A 24932-nucleotide genomic window follows, 5' to 3' on the forward strand; every position below is an offset into this window, starting at 1 on the left:
CAGACACAGGTCAGGATTAAGAGACATGCCGATAAGAGACGCCTGGATCCTCCGTCATATCAGCCAGGTGATAAGGTCTGGTTGTCTTCCAGGTTCATTCGTCTTAAGATTCCTTCGTATAAATTGGGTCCTCGGTACATTGGTCCTTTCGAGGTTTTGGCTCGTATTAATGATGTTGCCTACAAATTGAAATTGCCCGCTTCACTTCACATACCCAACTCTTTTCACGTTTCCCTTTTGAAACCAGTCGTTTTCAATCAGTTCCATGCTTCTCCTGCTCAGACTCCTTTGCCGGTTTCTGACCTGGATATCTTTGAGGTTAAAGATATTCTTGCCATGAAAAGGTCTAGAGGTAAAACTCTCTTTTTGGTCGATTGGAAGGGTTTTGGTCCCGAGGAGAGGTCTTGGAAACCCCGTGAAAATATACAGGCTCCTCGTATTTTAGCCAGATTCCTTTCTGGTCTTAGAAAGAGGGGGTGTAAGGGGAGGGGTACTGTCATGGCTCAGCGCCGCCGCTCCTGCCTCCCCACCTGCCGCTCCGCCCCCCCCCCGCTCACCGACACACTTACCCTCTCCGGAGTGCTCCTCCTGCAGGCGCGCATTCTTCCTTCTTCTCCCCCTGATTCACCGCAGCTTCCTGGTGTCCGTTGGGTGCGCGTGCGCACTCCATCTCCCTCTGCGCACGCGCACTTCATCTTTGATATGCTGGCGTGCCGCTTCTCTTCTCTTTGACCCTGGAGGACCCTGACCCGGAAGTCCTTCTGCGTCTCTTCTGTTTAAGGTAACTCCTTCCTCTGCTCCATGCCTGATCGTCATTTGACCCAGGTCCCTCTGTACCTTGTTCTGTCCTGTGCGTTCACCATACCTTGCTCTGTCCTGTGTGTTCACCATACCTTGCTCTGTCCTATGCATTCGCCATACCTTGCTCTGTCCTGTGCATTCGCCATACCTTGCTCTGTCCTGTGCGTCCGTCATACCCTGCCTGTCCTGTGTTTCCACCATACCCCGCCTGTCCTGTGTTTCCGCCATACCCTGCATGTCCTGTGTTTCCGCCATACCCTGCCTGTCCTGTGTTTCCCTCATATCCAGTCCGTCCTGGGCGTCCGCCATATCCAGCCTATTCTTAGTCTCAGTCATTGCCAGTCTGTCCTGTGTCTCCGTTATAGCCAGTTCTGCGACTTTTCCGCTCCTACTTCCTGTCCCCGGGTATCCGCTTCTGCGGCAATAGTCTCCCTCGGGCCTGCCCCTAACACTCCCTGTATTGGGGGTGGTCCACCTGGCCAGCTCACCCTTGGGAGGTTCGTTGTCGTGGTTCTGCGAGTTCACTTTAGGAGTTCCAAAAGAGCTGACAGTGTCCAATTTGTCCTGAGTACGCTGATACCCCATATGTGGGGGTCAACCACTGTTTGGGCGCACGGCAGAGCTCGGGAGGGAAGGAGCACCGTTGTACTTTTTCAACACAGAATTGTATGAGGGTCTCAGGGAAGCATGCAGGGAGCCCCCTCTCTGTGCGATGCTTTCCTATGCCGCCGGAACGCTGCGATCATAGTGTCGGATGTCAGCTGTGATAGTCAGCTGACACCCGGCCCCGATCAGCTGCGCTCCCCCAGTGAGCGCAGCTGATCGCTTTAGACGTACTATCCCGTCGGTGGTCATACGGGCCCATACCACCTCGACGGGATAGTACGTCTAATGTCAGAAAGGGGTTAATCATACTATTTTGAAGTAGATATGATCTTTTGATCTCCTGTTATTGCATTTTATGGCAATGTTGCGGTGACTAAAAAAAGTAATTCTGGCTTTTTGAAGTTTTTTTCTCGTTATGCTGTTTACCAATTGGAATAATTATTTTTTATTTTGATAGATTGGACATTTATGAACACAGCAATACTAAATATATGTATTTTTAATATGTTTTTATGTGTGTAAACAAAACATGTAATTGCAAAAATTTTCTGGGAGAAATACTTCATTTTCTGAAACAATTTCAAGGGTACCAACACTTTGGACCATGACTAACTATCATAGGTGCAGGGTGTGCAGTCACACCAGGGCTGGCGAGTCTTGGACTTTTTGAGCCAAGTGAGAAGGTAAATACTATTAAGGATGTATGATAGCTAGTTGGGGGCTCCGTTGGAGATTTTGCATTGGGGCTGATTACCGTCTAATTACGCCAGTGGTGATTCACATTTAACATATCAGATCTTATTGCTTATTATGAAAATATAATAGAGATAAAATGCATGTTATTAATGAACTATGCGCTCAGTGGGGCCGCCATCTGTAGTGATGTTTGGTTACTTACCCGCGCTCAGTGAATGTTCTGTGCTCCAGCATTATGTTTCTGGTATTTATTTCAAGATTATATTACAACATCCAGCAAGTCATTTTCATCATAGCACATTCAGGGATCCTTGATTTGGCAGAACACGACACTTTCTTGTCTTCAAGCTAATTTTTTTCGTTTTGTTTACAGATCAGCAGCAATTATTAAAGAAATGTAATTGACTGACAGAATATTATTGTAGGTTTATTGACTATTGCTGCCAAAATAGCTTGATTATCTTCCAAGTTTAGTCTTCTGAAAGCTCGAATGACATACAGATAAAGAATTTAATTTGATCTATTTTGATAATGGTTGTCCTTTTCTCAAATATCCTTGTGGAATTCTGGCAGTCTCATCTATTAGCAATTTTTGGGGAACATCCCCAAATCCCTCCTACCCTTTGAATCTTCTGGACACCACCTTACCTCTTATAGTAATCACACATGCTGCTTAACCTTTCACTGAAGTCTATGAAACTTATACAGATATCCGGGCGAGTCAAAAGAGAAAACCCTACACATGCATCTCGCCCTAGATAAATAACTAGACAGACTACACATGTATTACATAGACAAGCTATTGATTTCAATGGGAACTGTTGAACACCAGGTTTCCCCTGTGGTAACGTTTTGGAAAATTGGACACTTCTTGTTATTACAGCTGATTGCTGGAGAGCCTAAAAGTACGAAAAACTTGGCCAAAGTGCAGAGCTATCTAAACATTATATTGTATGTGTGCCACTCAGTATATGGAAAGGAACATGAGTTCTTTGGAATCTTGAAGTGATTTTACTCACGGCGACAATTAACCAGAATCTTTCACTGTAGATGCGAGGTAACAATTTCCAGGCATAGGTTAATTATAAGGTTTTAATTAAACTTCTTTCCATCACACAGAATCACCTCTAGTTATACAATGCTTCCAGAAAACAGATGTGAAACAATTCCTCTTTCCTCAGTAGTGTCTTTAGACAGGGCAGCCCTAAACCTTAATCATGCAGTGAGGTGGATGGGGTCGGGGAGGGCAATGAGTCTAGTGCTGTTACCTCTTTCACTCTGTTATCTTGAGGCAACAAAGATCACTGCTCACTGTCCTGACTGCCTCTATGCTTCCAGCAGTCACTTCCCTGTAAGAACTGGTAGTAGCAGCTTATCTTAGTTCAGTTTGACAGGAGTCTGTCTCTGATAGTGCTTCTTCCTGCAGGTCCCGGACACAACAACAACTTTCCCAGAATCCCCTGGGGCTCCGCTAACCGCTCCCTGTCTCCTGTAATCACTTTAACCCCTCTAATTAATGGATGATTCTAATTCATCAGTGCAGCTTCTACTTGTCACAATTACTTAATAGTAGCTGCACAGTCAGGTGACATTTATAAGCTAAGCCTTTTATTCTGAATTCTGTGAATTATATGTATATATATATATGTCCCAGTGATGGGATACACAGGATAATTATTTCAGTCCCATACTTATATACTCCGCTGCTTGATCGGCACATGCGTTATGCATTATTTATCATTATCACATCTCCACCTATTGTAACTATGACCCAGAGGCGTGGCTAGGGTTTTGGTTCCAGATGAGTAGGGGGGGGCAAGCTTCTGAGTCGGCCCCTATCCATGCAATTCTGATTACAACTGAGTGACGCACCCTAATAGTGGATGTAGGAGAACCTCAGCAGATGGCTGGGCTGTTGCTGAAAATAATCTCTATACAAAATCCAACATTCAGATATTGTGCCATATGGTTAGTGGTAGTTACCAGTCCTATGGAACATATAAGAGATTACAGCAGTTATAGATGGTGACTTACCACTGACATTCTTTCTGATGGTATCGTTCACTTTTCACATCTTTTCCATCTGGCCCAGACCGACATGACAACTTCTTCCAGCCAGGACTTGGCTACAGAGATTACAACTAAGTCACATTTCACTTCTCATATTTTTAGCACTGTCCCCATCTATTCCCAACCTGCACAAACTCCTTATCCTACTGATACTCCAGTGCTGAGTCGCTGCTGCCATATGTGTCATTTTGCCACCTGGAAAATAAGAATTTTCTGTGTGCCCCTTTGACAGTCATAGTAACCTAAGTTCCCCTATAACAATAAGTGCCTACTTTACATTTAATAATGTCCCGAGTCTCTCCCTGTACAGTTCGCCTATACACAGTATGATGTTCTCTTACACACAGTATAATGCCCCTGACCGTATAGTACCACCCACACAGTATACTGACCCCTTTTTAGCTCTTAAACTGTTTGATGGCTCCAACACTGTATGATGGCCCCTTAGATAGCCTCCATATAGTATAATGCACCAGATCGTCCTCAATATAGTAAAATGCACTCCCCATAAGCCTCCATATAGTATAATGCACACCTCATAGGCCTCAATAGTATTATGCATTCCCCATAGTCAGACTCTATATAGTATAATGCATTCCTCATAGGCATACTCTATATAGTGTCATGCATTCACCATAGGCAGACTCTATATAGTATAATGCACCCCCTTAGGCAGACTCTTTATTGTATAAAGCACCCCATAGGCAGACTTTATAGTATAATGTACTCCCCATAGGCATACTCTATATAGTATAATGCATCCCCATAGGCAGACTATATACTATAATGCACCCCCATAGGCACAATCTTTATTGTATAATGTACTCCATAAAAAATACAATACTCACCTCTCCTCCTTGTCCCCCCTCTGCTCCGAGTGCCCACACATCTCCGGACAGCAGGCGTCAAGTAATGACGTCATCACTCCCACTGTCAGTGTTTGCGTCAGTGATGTCAGACTCTGAGATGCTCCCACTGTCATCGATGTGGTCAACTGTCTCGGCATTTAGCCGACAGTTGAAATTGCAAGGACAGGCGGGGACCTGGTGCTGGCATTGGGCCCCTCCCTCCTGCTCAGGGGCACCATACCGGCTGGGTGACAGTGCAGGGAGATCGATTCCCCCTGCTCTGCCGCAGAGTGTTACTGTATTGGCGCGCTGTGCACACCAATACAGTTACAGTAGCATAGTTCCAGGTAGACCCCTCAGAGCACGGGGCCCAGGGTGACTGCCACCTGTGCCCCCCTCCCCCCCCTTGGTAGCTACACCACTGTTATACTGCTATGGCCATATTATTTTGTAAACTCAAGAGTTTACATACCTCAGCAGAATTTTTGCATTCTTGGCCTTTGTTCAGAGAATATGAATGATAACACCAAAACTTTTTCTCCACTCATGGTTAGTGGTCGGCCATTTATTGTCAAACTACTGTTTTTTTCTCTTTTTAAATCACAATGACAACCCAAAACATCCACATGACCCTGATCAAGAGTTCACATACCCTGGTGATTTTGGCCTGATAACATGCACAGAAGTTGACACAAATGGGTTTGAATGGCTACTAAAGGTAACATCCTCACCTGTTTGCTTGTAATCAGTGTGTGTTCATTAAAGCTGAGTGAGTTTCTGGGATCCAGACAGACTCTTGCATCTTTCATCCAGTCACTGATGTTTCTGGATTGTGAGTCATGGGGAAAGCAAAAGAATTGTCAACGGTTCTACAGCAAAAGATAGTTGAATTAAAACAGGAAAGGGATACAAAAAGATATCCAAGGAATTGATAATGCCAGTCAGCAGCGTTAAAGCTGTGATTAACAAATGGAAAATCAGGGGCTCTGTAAAAACAAAACCACGGTCAGGCAGACCAACAAAAATGTCATCCACAACTGCCAGGAAAATTGTTTGAGATGCAAAGAAAAATGCAGAAATAACATCAGCTGAAATACAGAACTCTCAGAAAACTAGTGGTGTGGCTGTTTGAAGATGCACAATAAGGAGGCACTTGAAGAAAAATGGGCTGCATGGTCGAATTGCCAGAAGAAAGCCATTACTGTGCAAATGTCACAAAGTATCTCACCTACAATATGCAAAACAGCACAGAGACAAGCCTCAAAACTTCTGAAACAAGGTAATTTGGAGCGATGAGACCAAAACTGAACTTTTTGGCCACAACCATAAATGTAACATTTGGAGAGAGGTCAACAAGGCCTATGATGAAAGGAACACCATTCCGACTGTAAAGCATGGAGGTGGATTGCTGATGTTTTGGTGATGTGTGAGCTACAAAGGCACAGGAAACTTGGTCAAAGTTGAATGAAAGATGAATGCAGCACGTTATCAGCAAATACTGGAGGCAAATTTGCACTCATCAGTCTAGAAGCTGCGCATGAGACATACTTGGACATTCCAACATGACAACGATCCAAAACACGAGGCCAAGTCGACCTGTCATTGGCTACAGCAGAACAAAGTGAAGGTTCTGGAGTGGCCATCTCAGTCTCCTGACCTCAATATCATTGAGCCACTCTGGGGAGATCTCAAGCGCGCAGTTTCTGCTAGACAGCCCAGGAATTTACAGGAACTGGAGGCTTTTTGCCAAGAAGAGTGGGTAGCTTTACCATCTGAGAAAATAAAAAACCTCATCCACAACTACCACAAAAGCCTTCAAGCTGTCATTGTTGTTAGAGGGGGCAATACACGGTATTAAGAAATGGGTCCATGATAATCCAGCACATCTTCTTGATTATAAAAAACGTTATCTTTATTTAAATCCTCTTAAAAACATTGTTAGAGATTAATGGGTCAAAACGCGTAAAGTTTTATTCACATGTGGGACTAGCTATCCCTTTCTGTCTTGATCTCTAACAATGTTTTTAAGAGGATTTGAATAAAGATAAAGTTTTTTTATAATCAAGAAGATGTGCTGGATTATCATGGATTAATTTTGCATGCTATTCCATGCACCTTCGTGGATAACTGCATCTGCCGTGGACAATTCAAGGGTGAGCTGATGAACTTTTCCTTATATTTTATTAATAAATGGGGTATGTAAACTTTTGATCAGGGTCATTTGGATGTTTTAGGTTGTCATTATGATTTAAAAAGAGAAAACACAATAGTTTAACAATAAATGGATTCACCCAACCACTACCCATGAGTGGAGGAAAAGTTTTGATGTTATCATTCATAGTCTTTGAAAAAAGGCCAAGAAAGCAAAAAATTCTGCCTGGGTATGTACATTTTTTTAGCACAACTGTATAGCGTTGTGTAGGGTCACATGGAGAAGAGGATGGGGAACCCTGATGTGAGACCTTGTTCTCAATGGACTTCTTAGCTGCCACTTTATCACTTTCAGGATATTGCAATTGCCTAAAATCCTTTCACATTCACCATTTTGTGAGTAGCTATTTGAAAGCTGTGCTCTCTAACTGAGAGCAAAATGACATCCGTTAGTTCAGGCTATCAGAGAATACTTGTAAGGCCAGGGTCACACTTGGAAGTGCAATCCGAGAAACTCGCGCGAGTCTTTCGCATCAATACCCGGTACTGGCATCGGCACTCGGCACATATTTCTATGCAGCCGCACACTTCGGTCCCGAGTGCCGGGTATTGACGAGAGAGACTCGCACGAGTTTCCCACAAGTTTGACCCCGACCTATGATTAATTGTCTAATCATATCAAACGACAGAAAAGTGTGGTCTAGTAGAAAGTGCTCATAGCCCTTGTTGGCTCACCCAGGGCCGCCATCAGGGCATTACAGCCGTTACTGCCAGGGCCGTATTTGCCACTAGGCACGTGAGGGCACGTGCCTAGGGTGGGGACACTGCAGGGGGCGGCACCTGAGCAAGGTTTGGTGTTTTTTTTAAATTTATTTATTTATTTTTAAAGCTGGGTCACCTTAGGACCCGCCCCCCCGCCTCCCCCCCTTGAAGACGATACTCACCTGCTCCAGCGATGCCTGGTCTCGGCGTCTGGAGCGCGTCCTGAATGAGCGGTCAGGTGATACCGCTCTGCTAATTAAGGTCATGAATATGCGCATATTCATGACCTTAATTAGCAGAGCGGTATCACCTGACTGCTCACGCAGGAAGAAGGTGCAGCGCGCCGGGAGTCGGGACAGCCAGAGGGACGTCGCGGCCGTTCGGTGAGGAACAGGTGAGTATGACTGAGGGATGGGGGGACAGGGGAGGGGGGAAGAAGGAGGACCGTAAGCCGCGCCATTCAAGATGGGGGGGTGGGATATGGGATATGAGCCATGCATACAGAAGGGGGGTTAATATGAGCCATGCATACAGAAGGGGGGTTAATATGAGCCATGCATACAGAAGGGGGGTTAATATGAGCCATGCATACGGGGGGGGGGGGGGGTTAATATGAGCCATGCATACAGAAGGGGGGTTAATATGAGCCATGCATACAGTAGGGGGGTTAATATGAGCCATGCATACAGAAGGGGGGTTAATATGAGCCATGCATACAGAAGGGGGGTTAATATGAGCCATGCATACAGGGGGGGCTTAATATGAGCCATGCATACAGTAGGGGGGTTATGCATACAGAAGGGGGGTTAATATGAGCCATGCATACAGTAGGGGGGTTAATATGAGCCATGCATACAGAAGGGGGGTTAATATGAGCCATGCATACAGGGGGGGGGTTAATATGAGCCATGCATACAGTAGGGGGGTTATGCATACAGAAGGGGGGTTAATATGAGCCATGCATACAGTAGGGGGGTTAATATGAGCCATGCACACAGAAGGGGGGTTAATATGAGCCATGCATACAGAAGGGGGGTTAATATGAGCCATGCATACAGAAGGGGGGTTAATATGAGCCATGCATACGGGGGGGGGTTAATATGAGCCATGCATACAGGGGGGGTTAATATGAGCCATGCATACAGTAGGGGGGTTAATATGAGCCATGCATACAGAAGGGGGGTTAATATGAGCCATGCATACAGGGGGGGTTAATATGAGCCATGCATACAGTAGGGGGGTTATGCATACAGAAGGGGGGTTAATATGAGCCATGCATACAGTAGGGGGGTTAATATGAGCCATGCATACAGAAGGGGGGTTAATATGAGCCATGCATACAGAAGGGGGGTTAATATGAGCCATGCATACAGAAGGGGGGTTAATATGAGCCATGCATACGGGGGGGGGGGGGTTAATATGAGCCATGCATACGGGGGGGGGTTAATATGAGCCATGCATACAGTAGGGGGGTTATTATGAGCCATGCATACAGAAGGGGGGTTAATATGAGCCATGCATACAGAAGGGGGGTTAATATGAGCCATGCATACAGGGGGGGGTTAATATGAGCCATGCATACAGGGGGGGTTAATATGAGCCATGCATACAGTAGGGGGGTTAATATGAGCCATGCATACAGAAGGGGGGTTAATATGAGCCATGCATACAGAAGGGGGGTTAATATGAGCCATGCATACAGGGGGGGGTTAATATGAGCCATGCATACAGGGGGGGTTAATATGAGCCATGCATACAGTAGGGGGGTTAATATGAGCCATGCATACAGAAGGGGGGTTAATATGAGCCATGCATACAGGGGGGGTTAATATGAGCCATGCATACAGAAGAGGGGTTAATATGAGCCATGCATACAGTAGGGGGGTTAATATGAGCCATGCATACAGAAGGGGGGTTAATATGAGCCATGCATACAGGGGGGGGTTAATATGAGCCATGCATACAGGGGGGGTTAATATGAGCCATGCATACAGTAGGGGGGTTAATATGAGCCATGCATACAGAAGGGGGGTTAATATGAGCCATGCATACAGGGGGGGTTAATATGAGCCATGCATACAGAAGAGGGGTTAATATGAGCCATGCATACAGTAGGGGGGTTAATATGAGCCATGCATACAGAAAGGGGGTTAATATGAGCCATGCATACAGAAGAGGGGTTAATATGAGCCATGCATACAGTAGGGGGGTGAATGAGCCATGCATACAAGGGGGGGGGGGAATATGAGCCATGCATACAGAAGGGGGGTTAATATGAGCCATGCATACAGTAGGGGGGGGTGAATATGAGCCATGCATACAGGGGGGGGGGGTATGAGCCATGCATACAGAAGGGGGGTTAATATGAGCCATGCATACAGTAGGAGGGTGAATATGAGCCATGCATACGGGGGGGGGGGAATATGAGCCATGCATACAGGGAGGCGAATATGAGCCATGCATACAGGAGGGGGGGTCATTATACAGTATGGAGAACTGTGTGTGGCCATAATACAGTATTGAGCATCATGTGTAGCCGTTATACAGGATGGAGCATCATGTGTGGCCATTATACAGTATGGAGCATCATGTGTGGCCAGTATACAGTATGGAGCATCATGTGTGGCCATTATACAGTGTGGAGCATCATGTGTGGCCATTATACAGTATTGAGCATCATGTGTGGCCGTTATACAGTATGGAGCATCATGTGTGGCCATTATACAGTATTGAGCATCATGTGCGGCCAATATACAGTATGGAGCATCATGTGTGGCCATTATACAGTATGGAGCACTGTGGCCATATTTTTTCGGTTATAATTATTGTATATAAAACAGTGTGATCAGCAGTGCTAAATGGCTGTGGTTGGGACGTGGATATGGGTGTGACTAGTTGTGAAATGGGTGTGGTCAGAGGCATGGCCTAAAACTACGTGCGCCGCAAGCTTTATACCTCCTTCCCTTCAAAAGTTGGGAGGTATGGTACCGCATTTGCCAGATCATGGCAAAGTGCAGCAAATCCTATAGGAAATGAATGAGGCCGAACGCAGTGTTGCTGTAAGTGATCCGTTACGCGGCACATGCAGAAAAACTGCCGGATCTGCTGCAAAAGGCAACTTTCACATAGCGATTCTTGCCAAAGTCACTGCCGATAGTGTCATACTCACCAAAGGGGGAGGCAGCACTAAAAGTGCCTAGGGCAGCAGAAATTCTAAATACGGCCCTGGTTACTGCTGTATGGGGCTCGGTCAGCAGCAGTGCACAGAGGGGCCCGCAGATCCGGGGCCCCACTGTTGTGCTTCTACTGACCGGGCCCCATCGTGCACTAAAATACTGTGCACTGCGGCGCACATGTCGGCGCTGGGGCCCGGGAGCCGTTTTGGAGCTGTGCACGGCCGTCTCACCTAGGCGGCTGTGCAGCTTCTGCTCGGCTGTAGCTAGAATGTATGGGCTCCCTGCAGGTCCTGACTACAGCCCATCCATTCTAGCAATCTCAGTAGTGAATGTGCTAGAATGTAGGGGCTCCTGTCAGGTCCTCTCAGCAGCCCATACATTCTAGCTGCTGCTTCACTCCTGGAAACAATAGACGGCCGGAACGACTGAGGTAAGTATAAAAAACATTTTTAGGGTATGTTCAAACGTTCCTGATTTCCCTCCTTTTTTTCAGGACTAAAAACCGCAGCTCTTGGCAGAAAACGCAGGTGCGTTTTTTGGTGCGTTTTTGGTGCGGTTTTTGATGCGTTTTTTGATGCGGTTTTTGGTGCGGTTTTTAGTGCGGTTTTTTATGCAGTTTTCTCTGCAGATTGTCTGTGTTTGACACAAATAAAGCTTTAACTGCAGTGGGGGAAAAAAAAAAAAGAAATGATGTCATTTCCTTGTCCAACCCTTTTCTTCTTCCATCCTCCATTTTGGGACTAAACACCAAAATGAGTGGACGTGTTTTGAATGACAGCGCTCCGCAGAGTGCTGAGCGTAGGCCAGATCACAGCCAGCGGATCCAGCTATTTAAGTCTACGTTCACATTTGCGGTCTGCGCCGCAGCGTCGGGTGCCGCAGCGTCGCCGCATGCGTCATGCGCCCCTATATTTAACATGGGGGCGCATGGACATGCGTCACACTTGCGTTTTGCGCCGCATGCGTCACTGCAGCGCACGCATCCGGGGGCAGAGGACGCAGCAAGTTGCATTTTTGCTGCATCCAAAATCAATCAAAAAAAGGACGCATGCGGCGCAAAACGCAGCGTTGTGCATGCGTTTTGCTGCGTTTTTGTTTGCGTTGTGTGTTGCGGCGCCGACGCTGCGGCGCACAACGCAAATGTGAACATAGCCTAAGTGCCACGTATTTAAGTGCCACGTATCACGTATTTCAGTGCCACGTATTTCAGTGCCACGTATTTCAGTGCCACGTATCACGTATTTCAGTGCCACGTATTTCAGTGCCACATATTTAAGTGCCACGTATCACGTATTTCAGTGCCACGTATTTCAGTGCCACGTATTTCAGTGCCACGTATTTCAGTGCCACGTATCATGTATTTCAGTGCCACGTATTTAAGTGCCACGTATTTAAGTGCCACGTATTTAAGTGTCACGTATTTAAGTGCCACGTATCACGTATTTCAGTGCCACGTATTTCAGTGCCACGTATTTAAGTGCCACGTATCACGTATTTCAGTGCCACGTATTTCAGTGCCACGTATTTAAGTGCCACTTATTTAAGTGCCACGTATCACATATTTAAGTGACACTTATCACGTATTTAAGTGCCACGTATCACGTATTTAAGTGCCACGTATTTAAGTGCCACGTATCACGTATTTTTGCTATTGTAAGGTGGCATTAATCCCGGTCAATAATGGAGAGGCGTCAATGCGGCGCCCCCACACCGCCGCAGGGCCGAGGGGTACCCGGAGATGGGCCTCTAGGTCTCAGTCCTGGGGTTGTCACGGTGGCTAGACCCGGTCCGTGGCCCTGTCCGTCAGTGGGGGACGTCCGGTGAAATAAGTGGTGCTAATGGTGGTGTAGCGGTGCAGTTGTGGGGTGCAGGTCACGGTAAATAACGAGGACACCAGGTTGCAGTCTCTTTACCTCTTTACTGGAGATCTCTGAGTCCTCAGTCCAGAATACGGTTCACCAGGCTGCGCAAGTCCGGCCGGTCCAATGGCACTTCCAGAGTTCTCCTCTCAGGTGGAAATCTGTGCCTTCCTTCTTAGCGCTTTGTGTTGTAGTCCTTCCCTGATGTGCTTACGGAAAGTACCCCACAACTGTTGTGTCTGTTTCTTAAGTTCCCTCACAACTCGATTAACTGGTCTTCTGCTAATCTTCCGTCCCTTCCTGATGTTACAGTAAGAACGGCACCCGTTTGTCAGGTAGGCCTGGAGTTCTTCCGGAACCCTAGAGACGCCCCTCTTCCGCAATTGCCCCCCAAGACTTCATAGGTGATATGTGGTAGACAGCCCGCCTGAGACTGACTGTCCTGCCGCTGTTTGGAGTATGGCTTAAAGCTGTATATTATTCCACTCCCTCGGCGTTCCGGCCACCGGTAATGCGCCTCAGCAAGGTGCTGCCTCTTTCAACAAAACCCCTGCTGGTATTCTCCTTCTGCTTGATCTCGTTTCTCACTCAGCACAATCTGTCTCGCTTCTAGTCCTTTCTTGGGCACCGCCGCTATGCTGAGCAGGCACGGTCCCGTTACGTCCTTTCAATGCCAAGCCTCTGCCAGGATCCCACCCCTGGCAGAGACCCTACCGTCTCTCCCTTCACAACACCCTCTGCCACCAGGTGTTGCTCCGTTCAATCCCGTCAGCGTTCTAACTAACTTCCTGCCTGACCCCCAGTTTACCCACTATGGTGGGGAGTGGCCTAATGAATAGCACCCTTAGCTCCCCCCGGAGGCCCAGCTGTGAAACATATTGGTGTCTGTGATACCTGATTGGAGGAACTCCTTCAGTGCCATCGAACGCACCATGGCTCCCCTTAGTGGCGGAACCACAGTACTGCAACGACCAGGACTCTGGGGCGCTGCACTCCCCCCTGGTTAAACACAGTACTCCGGGACTGGGAAGAAAAACAACAATACAGATTAGCAAAAAGACATACAATTTTGTTGAGTGCAAAACAATAAGTATACTTGAACAGGCTTCCCGTTATGGGAGGTGAGGACACTTTAACGTTACAAACATAGTCAACATTGTAAACTACAGGCTATACATAACTCCTGCTACCCAACCGGGTATTCTACTCAGTGCAAATGCTGGAACAATAAATTAACATTGCCTTTAAGAAACATACACTCTTAGTTTACCAAAGGCCTTCCTATAATCACATTACAGGGCAAGGTAACTCTTCATTCTCCTACTTTTGAACCTGCAGGACCGCCTGTCCCTATGGCACCAGACCTACTGCCTCTCCTTTCTTTTACAGGACCGCCCCGTTCAGCCGGGGCCTACTGCCTTTCGCTACTATACATGGTATAGACATAACATTCCTTTCGTTTTAGAGAACTCTGAGCCAGCTCTACTCGGCTCCTTTAAGGACTCACTCTCTAACCCCTACGGGTTCGCTTTCTGTCCTTAGTAACAAAGTAACTTTCTATGGGGATGCAGGGTTTACCTTCTATCCTCACCTTCATCATTACTTCTTTACTTTCAGCTATGCAAATCTCTACTTCTACCCCTATGGGCTCTCTGCATCTTTTCCTTTTACAAAACATTATTTTTAGATTTCACAATTCAAACAAATTAAACACATATAACTTTTCATGTAAAACAGTTACTTTCTTTTCAGAGCATCATCACGACGTTACTGTTCTGCAACAGTATCACTTTTTCAAGTTCAGTTTCACACATCCCCTTTAAGAGGGGACCAAGTCTTTCTGAGGTAGCTTGTCTTCTCAGCCTACCAGTCCATGCAAAGGTTCCGGTATGGTATCTTCGCAAAGTGTCTTTAACTAAAACCAGTAGGAAAGGTATCTTCGCAAAGTGTCTTTTAACTAAAACCAGTAGGAAGCACCCTTAAGAAGGTGCAAACTATTTACAAGAAGAGTTCGAATCATGCATAGTCCATGATCACTGCAGTTTATGTAACTTTTGTGCAAAACTTCAAGGAAACAACAATAGTGACCCCGGGTCAACAAAGGGGTCACCTTTTAAAGTTTACCCTGGACGGGTTTAGCAGCAACAGGAACAGTTAAAACAATAAAATAGCAACTATTTACATTTTCTGACAGCAATGTCTTACTGAGGCTCTGCGGAAGGTGATCTCTTTTCTGGCCTCACCAGACCAACAGATCGGCCCGGTGAGCCAGGACGCCGTTCTGGTCCCAGTAAGGATAAGATTCCCCTCCGGGAGGTCCTCCTTGTTGGCAGGTGCACACGTCCCTCTGGAGTGCGGCGAGGCTGGGCTCCTTGCGGTTCCGCGGGGCCGGGTTCTGCTGCCCTTCCTCCGGGACTATCCCCTTCTGGTGTCCCCGCAGCAGCCTGGAGGGCGATGCATCGCTGGACCCCTCGAGCGAACCAGCCCGTCTCACTGGCGTCCCTCTTCCACCTCGTATAGGTGACAGCATCACCGGGCTCCAGATCGCGATCGAACCTCCCGGCACAGGGCTCCACTTCCTCTCGGTCCACCCGGACCTGTACTGGCTCCCCGATCTCCTGTATGACTCCTCTTCCATACTGGGGATTGAAGGCCACCACAACACCCCAGTGCGATGGCGGAATCTCGGGGGCACCAACCAAGTCCACTTGCTCCGCAGGCTGGGGCCGGCTCCGCCACTCTGCCATAAGGCGCCGTAAATGCTCAGCATCCGGCATAATCTTCAGGCCCGGTGCGGGTAATGTACCTTCAGCCGTGACCGGGTGCGGAACAACAGGGGACAACTTGATCTCGGTGGGCTGTCCGACCCGGGTGAGTATGCGGGCATCGGCCCTCAGTCGGCGGGCCAGCTGCCGGGCCTCGGCTGCAGCCACACGTTCCTCGGACAGCGGCAAAGGAGGCCGGCCCATCAGTGACTCGGTGAGGGTCAGACCTCGCAGCGTCGGTGTTTCGGAGCCTGTCTCCGATGATGCGACCTCGGGTTGGGCCGACTCAGCTCCGCATGGTGCTCCTTGTGCCGCCATTTCTTGCCCTTTTCCCGCGTCTTCTTCCCGCGGTCTCTTCCGTGGGCGGCCCCGTCCCCATGGTCTCCACCCTCCGGCCAGGATCAGGAGGCGGACTTCGGCTGTTGACGGGCACGTCCTCAACACACAGAAATACTTAGACTGGGCGGCCATTACTGTTCGCGCTCTCCAGTTTGTCTACGCCCACTTCACGCCCCTCTTCTCTTCCTGCGCTCTCCTCAGCGCTGCAATGGCGGCGGATTTTGGCGGCAACTGGCGCGGCACAGTCTTTACAATAAAGTACAGTTCAAGCACAGTAAATCACAGTCTCTAGGCACACATGACCTGATTCTTCAGGCTTAAGTAGATCCTGTTCGTGACGCCAAGTTGCGGCGCCCCCACACCGCCGCAGGGCCGAGGGGTACCTGGAGCCGGGCCTCTAGGTCTCAGTCCTGGGGTTGTCACGGTGGCTAGACCCGGTCCGTGGCCCTGTCCGTCAGTGGGGGACGTCCGGTGAAATAAGTGGTGCTAATGGTGGTGTAGCGGTGCAGTTGTGGGGTGCAGGTCGCGGTAAATAACGAGGACACCAGGTTGCAGTCTCTTTACCTCTTTACTGGAGATCTCTGAGTCCTCAGTCCAGAATACGGTTCACCAGGCTGCGCAAGTCCGGCCGGTCCAATGGCACTTCCAGAGTTCTCCTCTCAGGTGGAAATCTGTGCCTTCCTTCTTAGCGCTTTGTGTTGTAGTCCTTCCCTGCTGTGCTTACGGAAAGTACCCCACAACTGTTGTGTCTGTTTCTTAAGTTCCCTCACAACTCGATTAACTGGTCTTCTGCTAATCTTCCGTCCCTTCCTGATGTTACAGTAAGAACGGCACCCGTTTGTCAGGTAGGCCTGGAGTTCTTCCGGGACCCTAGAGACGCCCCTCTCCCGCAATTGCCCCCCAAGACTTCATAGGTGATATGTGGTAGACAGCCCGCCTGAGACTGACTGTCCTGCCGCTGTTTGGAGTATGGCTTAAAGCTGTATATTATTCCACTCCCTCGGCGTTCCGGCCACCGGTAATGCGCCTCAGCAAGGTGCTGCCTCTTTCAACAAAACCCCTGCTGGTATTCTCCTTCTGCTTGATCTCGTTTCTCACTCAGCACAATCTGTCTCGCTTCTAGTCCTTTCTTGGGCACCGCCGCTATGCTGAGCAGGCACGGTCCCGTTACGTTCTTTCAATGCCAAGCCTCTGCCAGGATCCCACCCCTGGCAGAGACCCTACCGTCTCTCCCTTCACAACACCCTCTGCCACCAGGTGTTGCTCCGTTCAATCCCGTCAGCGTTCTAACTAACTTCCTGCCTGACCCCCAGTTTACCCACTATGGTGGGGAGTGGCCTAATGAATAGCACCCTTAGCTCCCCCCGGAGGCCCAGCTGTGAAACATATTGGTGTCTGTGATACCTGATTGGAGGAACTCCTTCAGTGCCATCGAACGCACCATGGCTCCCCTTAGTGGCGGAACCACAGTACTGCAACGACCAGGACTCTGGGGCGCTGCATCAATAAGACGCCTATCCATTATTAATCCAATGAAAGGTTTTAAAAAAAAACACAAACACTAAAAAAAAAATATTTTAATGAAATAAAGACACCCACTTTTTGACCATATTTTATTGTACGCTCAATCCGTCCTGAAGACCCTCGACCTGAAAAAGACGCAAAAAAAAAAAAAAAAATTCATACTCCCTGGCCCTGTCCGCAGAAATCCATCGAGGGTCCCACGAAGATCTTCCATGGAGAACAGACACATCCAGAGATATGTCTGCTCTCCACGGCTGCAGCAACACACTGACAGGAGCCATAGTTCCTGTCGGTGTGTCACTGCGCATGCGCGAGCGAGTTTACCGGCGGTCATTGACCCCGGCACTCTCGCTTAACGGCAGTGCTGCGTGGGAAAGTTCAACGCAGCTGTACTGCCGTTAACCGAGACGCCGGAGCCATTGAACTCCGGAACAGCTTCGCTCCTGGCAGTGTATCGCCGGAGAGCAGCCGATCGGCGTGGGACACTCGTTTTATGGATTCTGCGGACAGGGAGTATGAATTTGATTTTTTATTGTGGGATTTTTTTCTAGGGGATCGAGGGCTTCGCCTACCAGTGTGCTGTTGGTGAGTATATACTCTGTGTTATATGTTGTATGTACTGTGTGTCATGTATGTGTATTGTGTGTTTTGTGTAACTTTACAACTGTGCTAAGTCGCCGGACACAGGGACAACTCTCCCATCCTAATACCGGATGGGAGTAGTAGTCCCATACGGCGACTTAGCACAACAGTGGCACTAGCGTTGCATGGGGACACACACACACACACACACACACACACACATACACACACACACACACACACACACACATACACACACACACACACACATACACACACATACACACACACACACACACACACACATATACACACACACACCGAATCAATCAAACGGCCGACACGATCCCCATGCGACGGTATGCCTCCATGTCTCTCCGCCCAAGCACTTCAGCCCACGCACTTCCGGCCGCTTCCCCGCACTTCCTGCTGCAGCGGTTTCTCCACCCATAACCGCAATAAAACCCGCAGATATATTTTTGATCTGCGGGTTTTACTGCGGGTTTGACCTCACAATGGAGGTCTATGGGTGCAGAACCGCTGCTGTTTCGGACAAAGAAGTGACATGCTCCTTCTTTTTTCCCGCAGCTATTCAGCGCGGCTTTTTTTTTGAAATTCAGGATCATGTGCACAGTGGTTCCTGTTTTCCATAGGGTACATTGTACTGTACCCTGCATGGAAAAAAGCTGCGGAACCGCAGCGGCAAAACCGCTGCGGTTCCGCGGTAAAAAACGCACTGTGTGAACATGGCCTTATATTGTTTTTTTTAAATGGGTGAGGTGGGGGAGAGTGAGAAAAGCAGATATAGCGGGCACCACATCAATGTACTCAACAGGGATCTACCAACTGCATATGAAACAACACAGAAAAAAAAACAAGACAAGGGATATGCACATACAAGGGATCAACCTGAATATTCCACTTTATTTAAATGACTTATATAAACAAGGCAAAAAAGGGGTAACACATTTAAAAACATTTAAAAACCACAAAAGGCTAAATAGCCCAAACATAATCACCCTAAACGGACCCAATGATGCAATGATGGCAGTGCTCATACAGGATATATAAATAGATTAAATACAAATCTCCAAATACGTAAACTCTCATGTTAATCAAAAAATATATACAATACAATAGGCTGCCAGCTGACCCATCAAAAAAGGCTTGTTCTAAATATATATAGGACATAGGAGATATACTGGTGGGTATCTTGTCCCCATAGTTTAATACAAATCCAGTATAGCCCCTGTGTCCTGTCAACCCTATGTAACGTACAATTAAAGTGCACTACCGACTAAGCACCCCCTGGCATATAAGTATTAAAGAATCATACTGACCACAATATCACACAAGTATAGTGACCAGCCTAAGCAAAATATCTCACGAAATAACACAAGCGCTGTTGGAGCGGCCGGCATCTCAATTCCATAATGGTGGTCAGATTTGCCAGAGCAGTAGCATGATACCAAATACAGTCCGTGAGGAGTGAGAAGGCCCCACGCGTATCGACGCTGCTAGAGCGTCTTCCTGAGCCCTCTCCCCTGAGCACCCAGGGGGTGCTTAGTCGGTTGTGCACTTTAATTGTACGTTACATAGGGTTGACAGGACACATAGGGGCTATACTGGATTTGTATTAAACTATGGGGACAAGATACCCACCAGTATATCTCCTATGTCCTATATATATTTAGAACAAGCCTTTTTTGATGGGTCAGCTGGCAGCCTATTGTATTGTATATATTTTTTGATTAACATGATAGTTTGCGTATTTGGAGATTTGTATTTAATCTATTTATATATCCTGTATGAGCACTGCCATCATTGCATCATTGGGTCCGTTTGGGGTGATTATGTTTGGGCTATTTAGCCTTTTGTGGTTTTTAAATGTGTTGCCCCTTTTTTTTGCCTTGTTTATATAAGTCATTTAAATAAAGTGGAATATTCAGGTTGATCCCTTGTATGTGCATATCCTTTCTCTTGTTTTTTTCTGTGGGGGGGAGTGAGACTGCAGATGATGGAGTGTGTTTGAGGGGGCACTGCGCATGATGAAATGATAGGGGGCTGCAGATGATGAAGTGTGTTTGAGGGGGCACTGCGCATGATGAAATGATAGGGGGCTGCAGATGATGAAGTGTGTTTAAGGGGGCACTGCGCATGATGAAATGATAGGGGGCTGCAGATGATAAAGTGTGTTTGAAGGGGCACTGCGCATGATGAAATGATAGGGGGCTGCAGATGATGAAGTGTGTTTGAAGGGGCACTGCGCATGATGAAGTGTGTTTGAGGGGGCACCGCGCATGATGAAATGATAGGGGGCTGCAGATGATGAAGTGTGTTTGAGGGGGCACTGCACATGATGAAATGATAGGGGGCTGCAAATGATAAAGTAAGGGGGACTGCAGATGAAGTGAAGAGGGAATAGTCGACTAAATGATGAAGTAAGGTGGACTGCAAATGATGAAGTGGGGGTGATGGGGACTGTTCATCAAGTGAGTGTGAGGGATGGTGGACAGCAATTGAATTGAAGGTGGGGGTGGGGAGAGCCAATGGTGTATTGAAGGTAGGGAGAGGAAATAATGAATTTTGAGGGTGGGGGAAGAGAGAGCAGATGATAATGAATAGAGGGTGGGAGAGGGAAGACATGACAATGAATTGAGGCAGAAGGGGCATGTAACTATAATGAATTGGAGTTAGGGTTAGTGCGGGAGGTACATAGTGGGATCGTTGAGGATAAAGTGACTGGAAATAAATTGGGGAAAGAGTACAGGTGCTAATTAATTTATATATTAAATGGGGAAAGTGGCTATGTATAGCTAGAAGGGGCTCAGTGGCATATTATAATTTATATTTGGAATGGTGGGTTGCATAATAACCAATTACAGTATATATTAATGGTGGGTGAATGTCTGTATTCAGATGTGTAGTGTAGAAGAAAGGGAAAAAGTGGGGAATGTGCTCTGGAAGCGGTGCTCTAGATAACTGTGTTATTTTATGCAGAGACGAGTCCTGGCTGAAAGAAGTGATGGTGGTCTGCGCTGGATTAAAAAGAAACGCAAAGATGAAGGACTTCAGCTAGAGACGTCACTGGTGAGTCAGTATGTTACCTGTACACTGACACCATACACTGTATACTGTATACAGAGCTCCTGTGTATAATGTCACCGGTGATCACTATATTATCTGTACACTATACACTATATACAGAGCTCCTGTGTATAATGTCACTGGTGATCACTGTATTACCTGTAAACTGACACTATACACAGAGCTCCTGTGTATAATGTCACTAGTGATCACTGTATTACATGTACACTGACACTATATATAGAGCTACTGTGTATAATGGCACCGGTGACCACTGTATTACCTGTACACAGACACTGCATACTAAGTACAGATCTCCTATGTATAATGACACTTATGGTGATAGTATTTTTTTTATTAATGATCAGTATTGTACTATTTAGTCACAATGTGGTGGTAATATGTTGTCCGGCCATGGTGTGTCGGTATTTGTTTCTTGTATGTGCTATTATTTGGTCACTATGTGGGGTTAATATGTGGTCTGGTCATGTTGTGTTGGTATTTGTTCCTTGTATGTAGTTGGTCACCATGTGGTGGTAATATGTGGTCTGTACATGCTGCGGTGGTATTTGTCCCTTGTATGCGATATTGTTCGGTCACTGTGGTGGTAATATCTGGTCTGCACATGGTGTGGCAGTATTTATTCCTTGTAGATAGTATTATATGTCACTATGTGGTGATAATGTGGTGTCTGGTCATGGTGTTGTGGTATTTGTCCCTTGTATGTGGTATTATTGGTCATTTGAAAAATTGAAAAATAAATAAAAATATACCTAAATTGTATTGCATATTTTAACAAATGTTTAATAAGTTAGAGTAGAGTAGCGCCCGGCCAAAAGAGTCTACCTTGTCATCGTGGCAGATTAAAAAAACCTTTTGGCCAAAACAAAATCTGCTGGCTATGTGTGTGATCTGGTGATGGGAACTGTTAATGTGTGATTGGTGAGAAGTGGAGTTTTTCCAAGAGACAGCGGTGGTGCTGTGGACAGTTCGAGGGTTGGAGGCGGGGCTGGGGTGGAGCCTGGGCGGAGTCTTAAAGGGAACCTGTCACCACGTTTTTGGAAGATGGGATAAAAATAGCGTTAAATAGGGGCAGAGGTGGGCGTTACATTAGTGTGTTTGTTATGCGTTTATTACCCACCTAAGTTGCCGAAATACCTTTGCAAAGTCTCCGTTTTCGCCTGTCAATCAGGCTGGTCTGGTCAAAAGGGCGTCTTGTCTTCCCCCAGATTTTGCGTAGTTTTCCGTTGGTGGCGTAGTGGTGTGCGCATGCCCAAGGTCCCGAATCCTCTGCCAGGGGATTTAAAAGAGCGCGCTGTTCGTTATTTCATTGGTGATCGGTGGGCGCGGCCATCTTCCTTTGGCCGCGCGTGTGCAGAAGCGGCGCTCTGCTGGCCGCGGCTTCAGGAAAATGGCCGCGGGATGCCGCGCGTGCGCAGATGGATATCGCGGCGGCCATTTTCCTGAAGCCGCGGCCAGCAGAGCGCCGCTTCTGGGCATGCGTGGCCAAAAGAAGATGGCCGCGCCCACCGATCACCAATGAAATAACGAACAGCGCGCTCTTTTAAATCCCCTGGCAGAGGATTCGGGACCTTGGGCATGCGCACACCACTACGCCACCAACGGAAAACTACGCAAAATCTGGGGGAAGACAACACGCCCTTTTGACCAGACCAGCCTGATTGACAGGCGAAAACGGAGACTTTGCAAAGGTATTTCGGCAACTTAGGTGGGTAATAAACGCATAACAAACACACTAATGTAACGCCCACCTCTGCCCCTATTTAATGCTATTTTTATCCCATCTTCCAAAAACGTGGTGACAGGTTCCCTTTAAGGGGGCCCCGAAAATTTTGCCAGTATGGGGCCTCGAAATTTCTAGTGGCAGCCCTGGGCTCACCTCTTCCCCCAGTCCTAAACCATCAGCAGAGGCTCCTCTATGGGAGACATTTAGATATAGCTCACCCTTTGCCCTGTTGAGGTCCAGCCATGGGCACATGTATCCCCTTAGAGATCACTAGGATGTCATGAAGAATAGTTATGTATTGAATGCAAAAATGTGACATTTTCTTTTACAGCCGGTTCAAGGTTTTGATTATGCAAAGCAGCACCTGGGACAGCAAGGAGGCGATGAGGAGATGCTCCCTGTTACCCAAGAGACTGTGGTGCCATCTATCAACTTATCCCAAGAAAGAGACAGCATAAAGGACGGCAGCACTGAGAAGATGCTCAAGTCTTCAGATAACAGGAAGAGGTGTGACTCAAAAAATCTCTTGATAGTATTTAAAAGGAGCTTGTCAAAAGGATCTACCTTCCCAAGCCGTTACCAGGCTAAGACATGTACTCACTGACAGTCTCCTGATCTACATGTCTCACACTTGTAACCGCCCTTTTCATTTACAATTAGCTCTGGGGAAAGATTCCCTGGGAAATCTGTATCCGGCCCATAGATCTTAACAGCTCATTTACATATTAAGAAAAATATGGATCTCTCTGGACTAAGATATCGGATTGCAGATATCAAGGTATCATGTTATTCAGCTTCCTAGGACCTACATGCCCATATAAACGGCTTAGGAGGGTTCATCCTACTGACAGATTCCCTTATCCTTGTGAATATCTTCCTTGTCTTTTCCATGATGGTGACCATGTGTTGCCCTTTCTATTGTTTCTTAGATATACAGTAAAACTTCTTCAATAGATCATCTCCTATTCCAGATCAAATGTAATGTGTCACGTTATCAAGTTTTCACCATGTATTATTTTGAGAAGACCACCTCCAAGAAGATTACTTTTTTATTCAATTTTTAGTTGTCATCTTAATGTATCTTTGTCTGGGAAAGTTTGGAGACCCCTAATGATAGCTGGCCTCATATCTCAGACTACAGTTCTGCAAATCTATGCAGGCCCGCTGGCGTTCCTCCCCGGCTCCTGTATTTTTGCTGTTCCAGACCCCTGTGGATCTTGCAATTATGTCCAGATTGATTGTCACTCAGCTTTCCTAGAGCAGATTTACAAATGGTTGAATAATATATTTAACTTCTGAATGGAGGAAAACCATTCCAGAATTGTATTCTTTTAGGTGGGAACGTTCTTTACCTACAATCTGATCAGGGCCCCAACTTTCTACCTCTTAACTTTTTCGGATACTCCCCTCCCCAGTTTTGACTTTTTTGAAACCTTTTTTGCCTGCATAATATTAAAAAACTGTAGAGATGGCGGTATTTGTGATTGCCGAACACAGCCAGCACTTCATGACATCAGAAATATATGTGCCACATGGCAAGCTCGGCTTTGCTGTCTCTGTATGGAGAGCTTGGCCTCTGGAGCACTCCCATGCTGAGCCATTATAAACCCTTCTTGGTATGAGGTTATTGAGACTGCATGGTCTGCATTCGAGGGGTTCTCTAGATATATCATTACTTCCTCATGGGGGTCGGATCTCTGAGACCCCCCACCCATAGGGATGCAATGTCGGTTTAGTACGGCATCCATTTGTGCACAACATTGGGCCCAGCCGCCACTGTGCCGCCGTTCAACCTTCCTGCAGGAGAAACAGTGAAGGAGACCAGGACCGCACTGTATCCCCATTATTCTCAGGCCTGGGGGGAGTTGCAGAGGTGAGACCCCAGCCGAGGATGAAATGATGATTTATCCAAGTGAAGT

The 24932-nt window shown here is 47.1% G+C and overlaps 1 protein-coding gene across 6 annotated transcripts in view; it reads left to right on the plus strand.

Moving 5' to 3' along the window:
- Positions 1 to 24932, plus strand: part of KIAA1549L (KIAA1549 like) — a 673640-nt gene that overhangs the window by 409418 nt on the left and 239290 nt on the right. For all 6 annotated transcript variants that reach the window (XM_077288115.1, XM_077288116.1, XM_077288117.1 and 3 more), the window contains one exon: positions 23345 to 23520. In XM_077288115.1, coding sequence (XP_077144230.1) covers positions 23345 to 23520 — 176 coding nt within the window. The remainder of the gene's footprint in view (positions 1 to 23344; positions 23521 to 24932) is intronic.

The sequence above is a fragment of the Ranitomeya variabilis genome, chromosome 2 (assembly GCF_051348905.1).
Source record: "Ranitomeya variabilis isolate aRanVar5 chromosome 2, aRanVar5.hap1, whole genome shotgun sequence".
NCBI classification, from domain to species: domain Eukaryota; kingdom Metazoa; phylum Chordata; class Amphibia; order Anura; family Dendrobatidae; genus Ranitomeya; species Ranitomeya variabilis.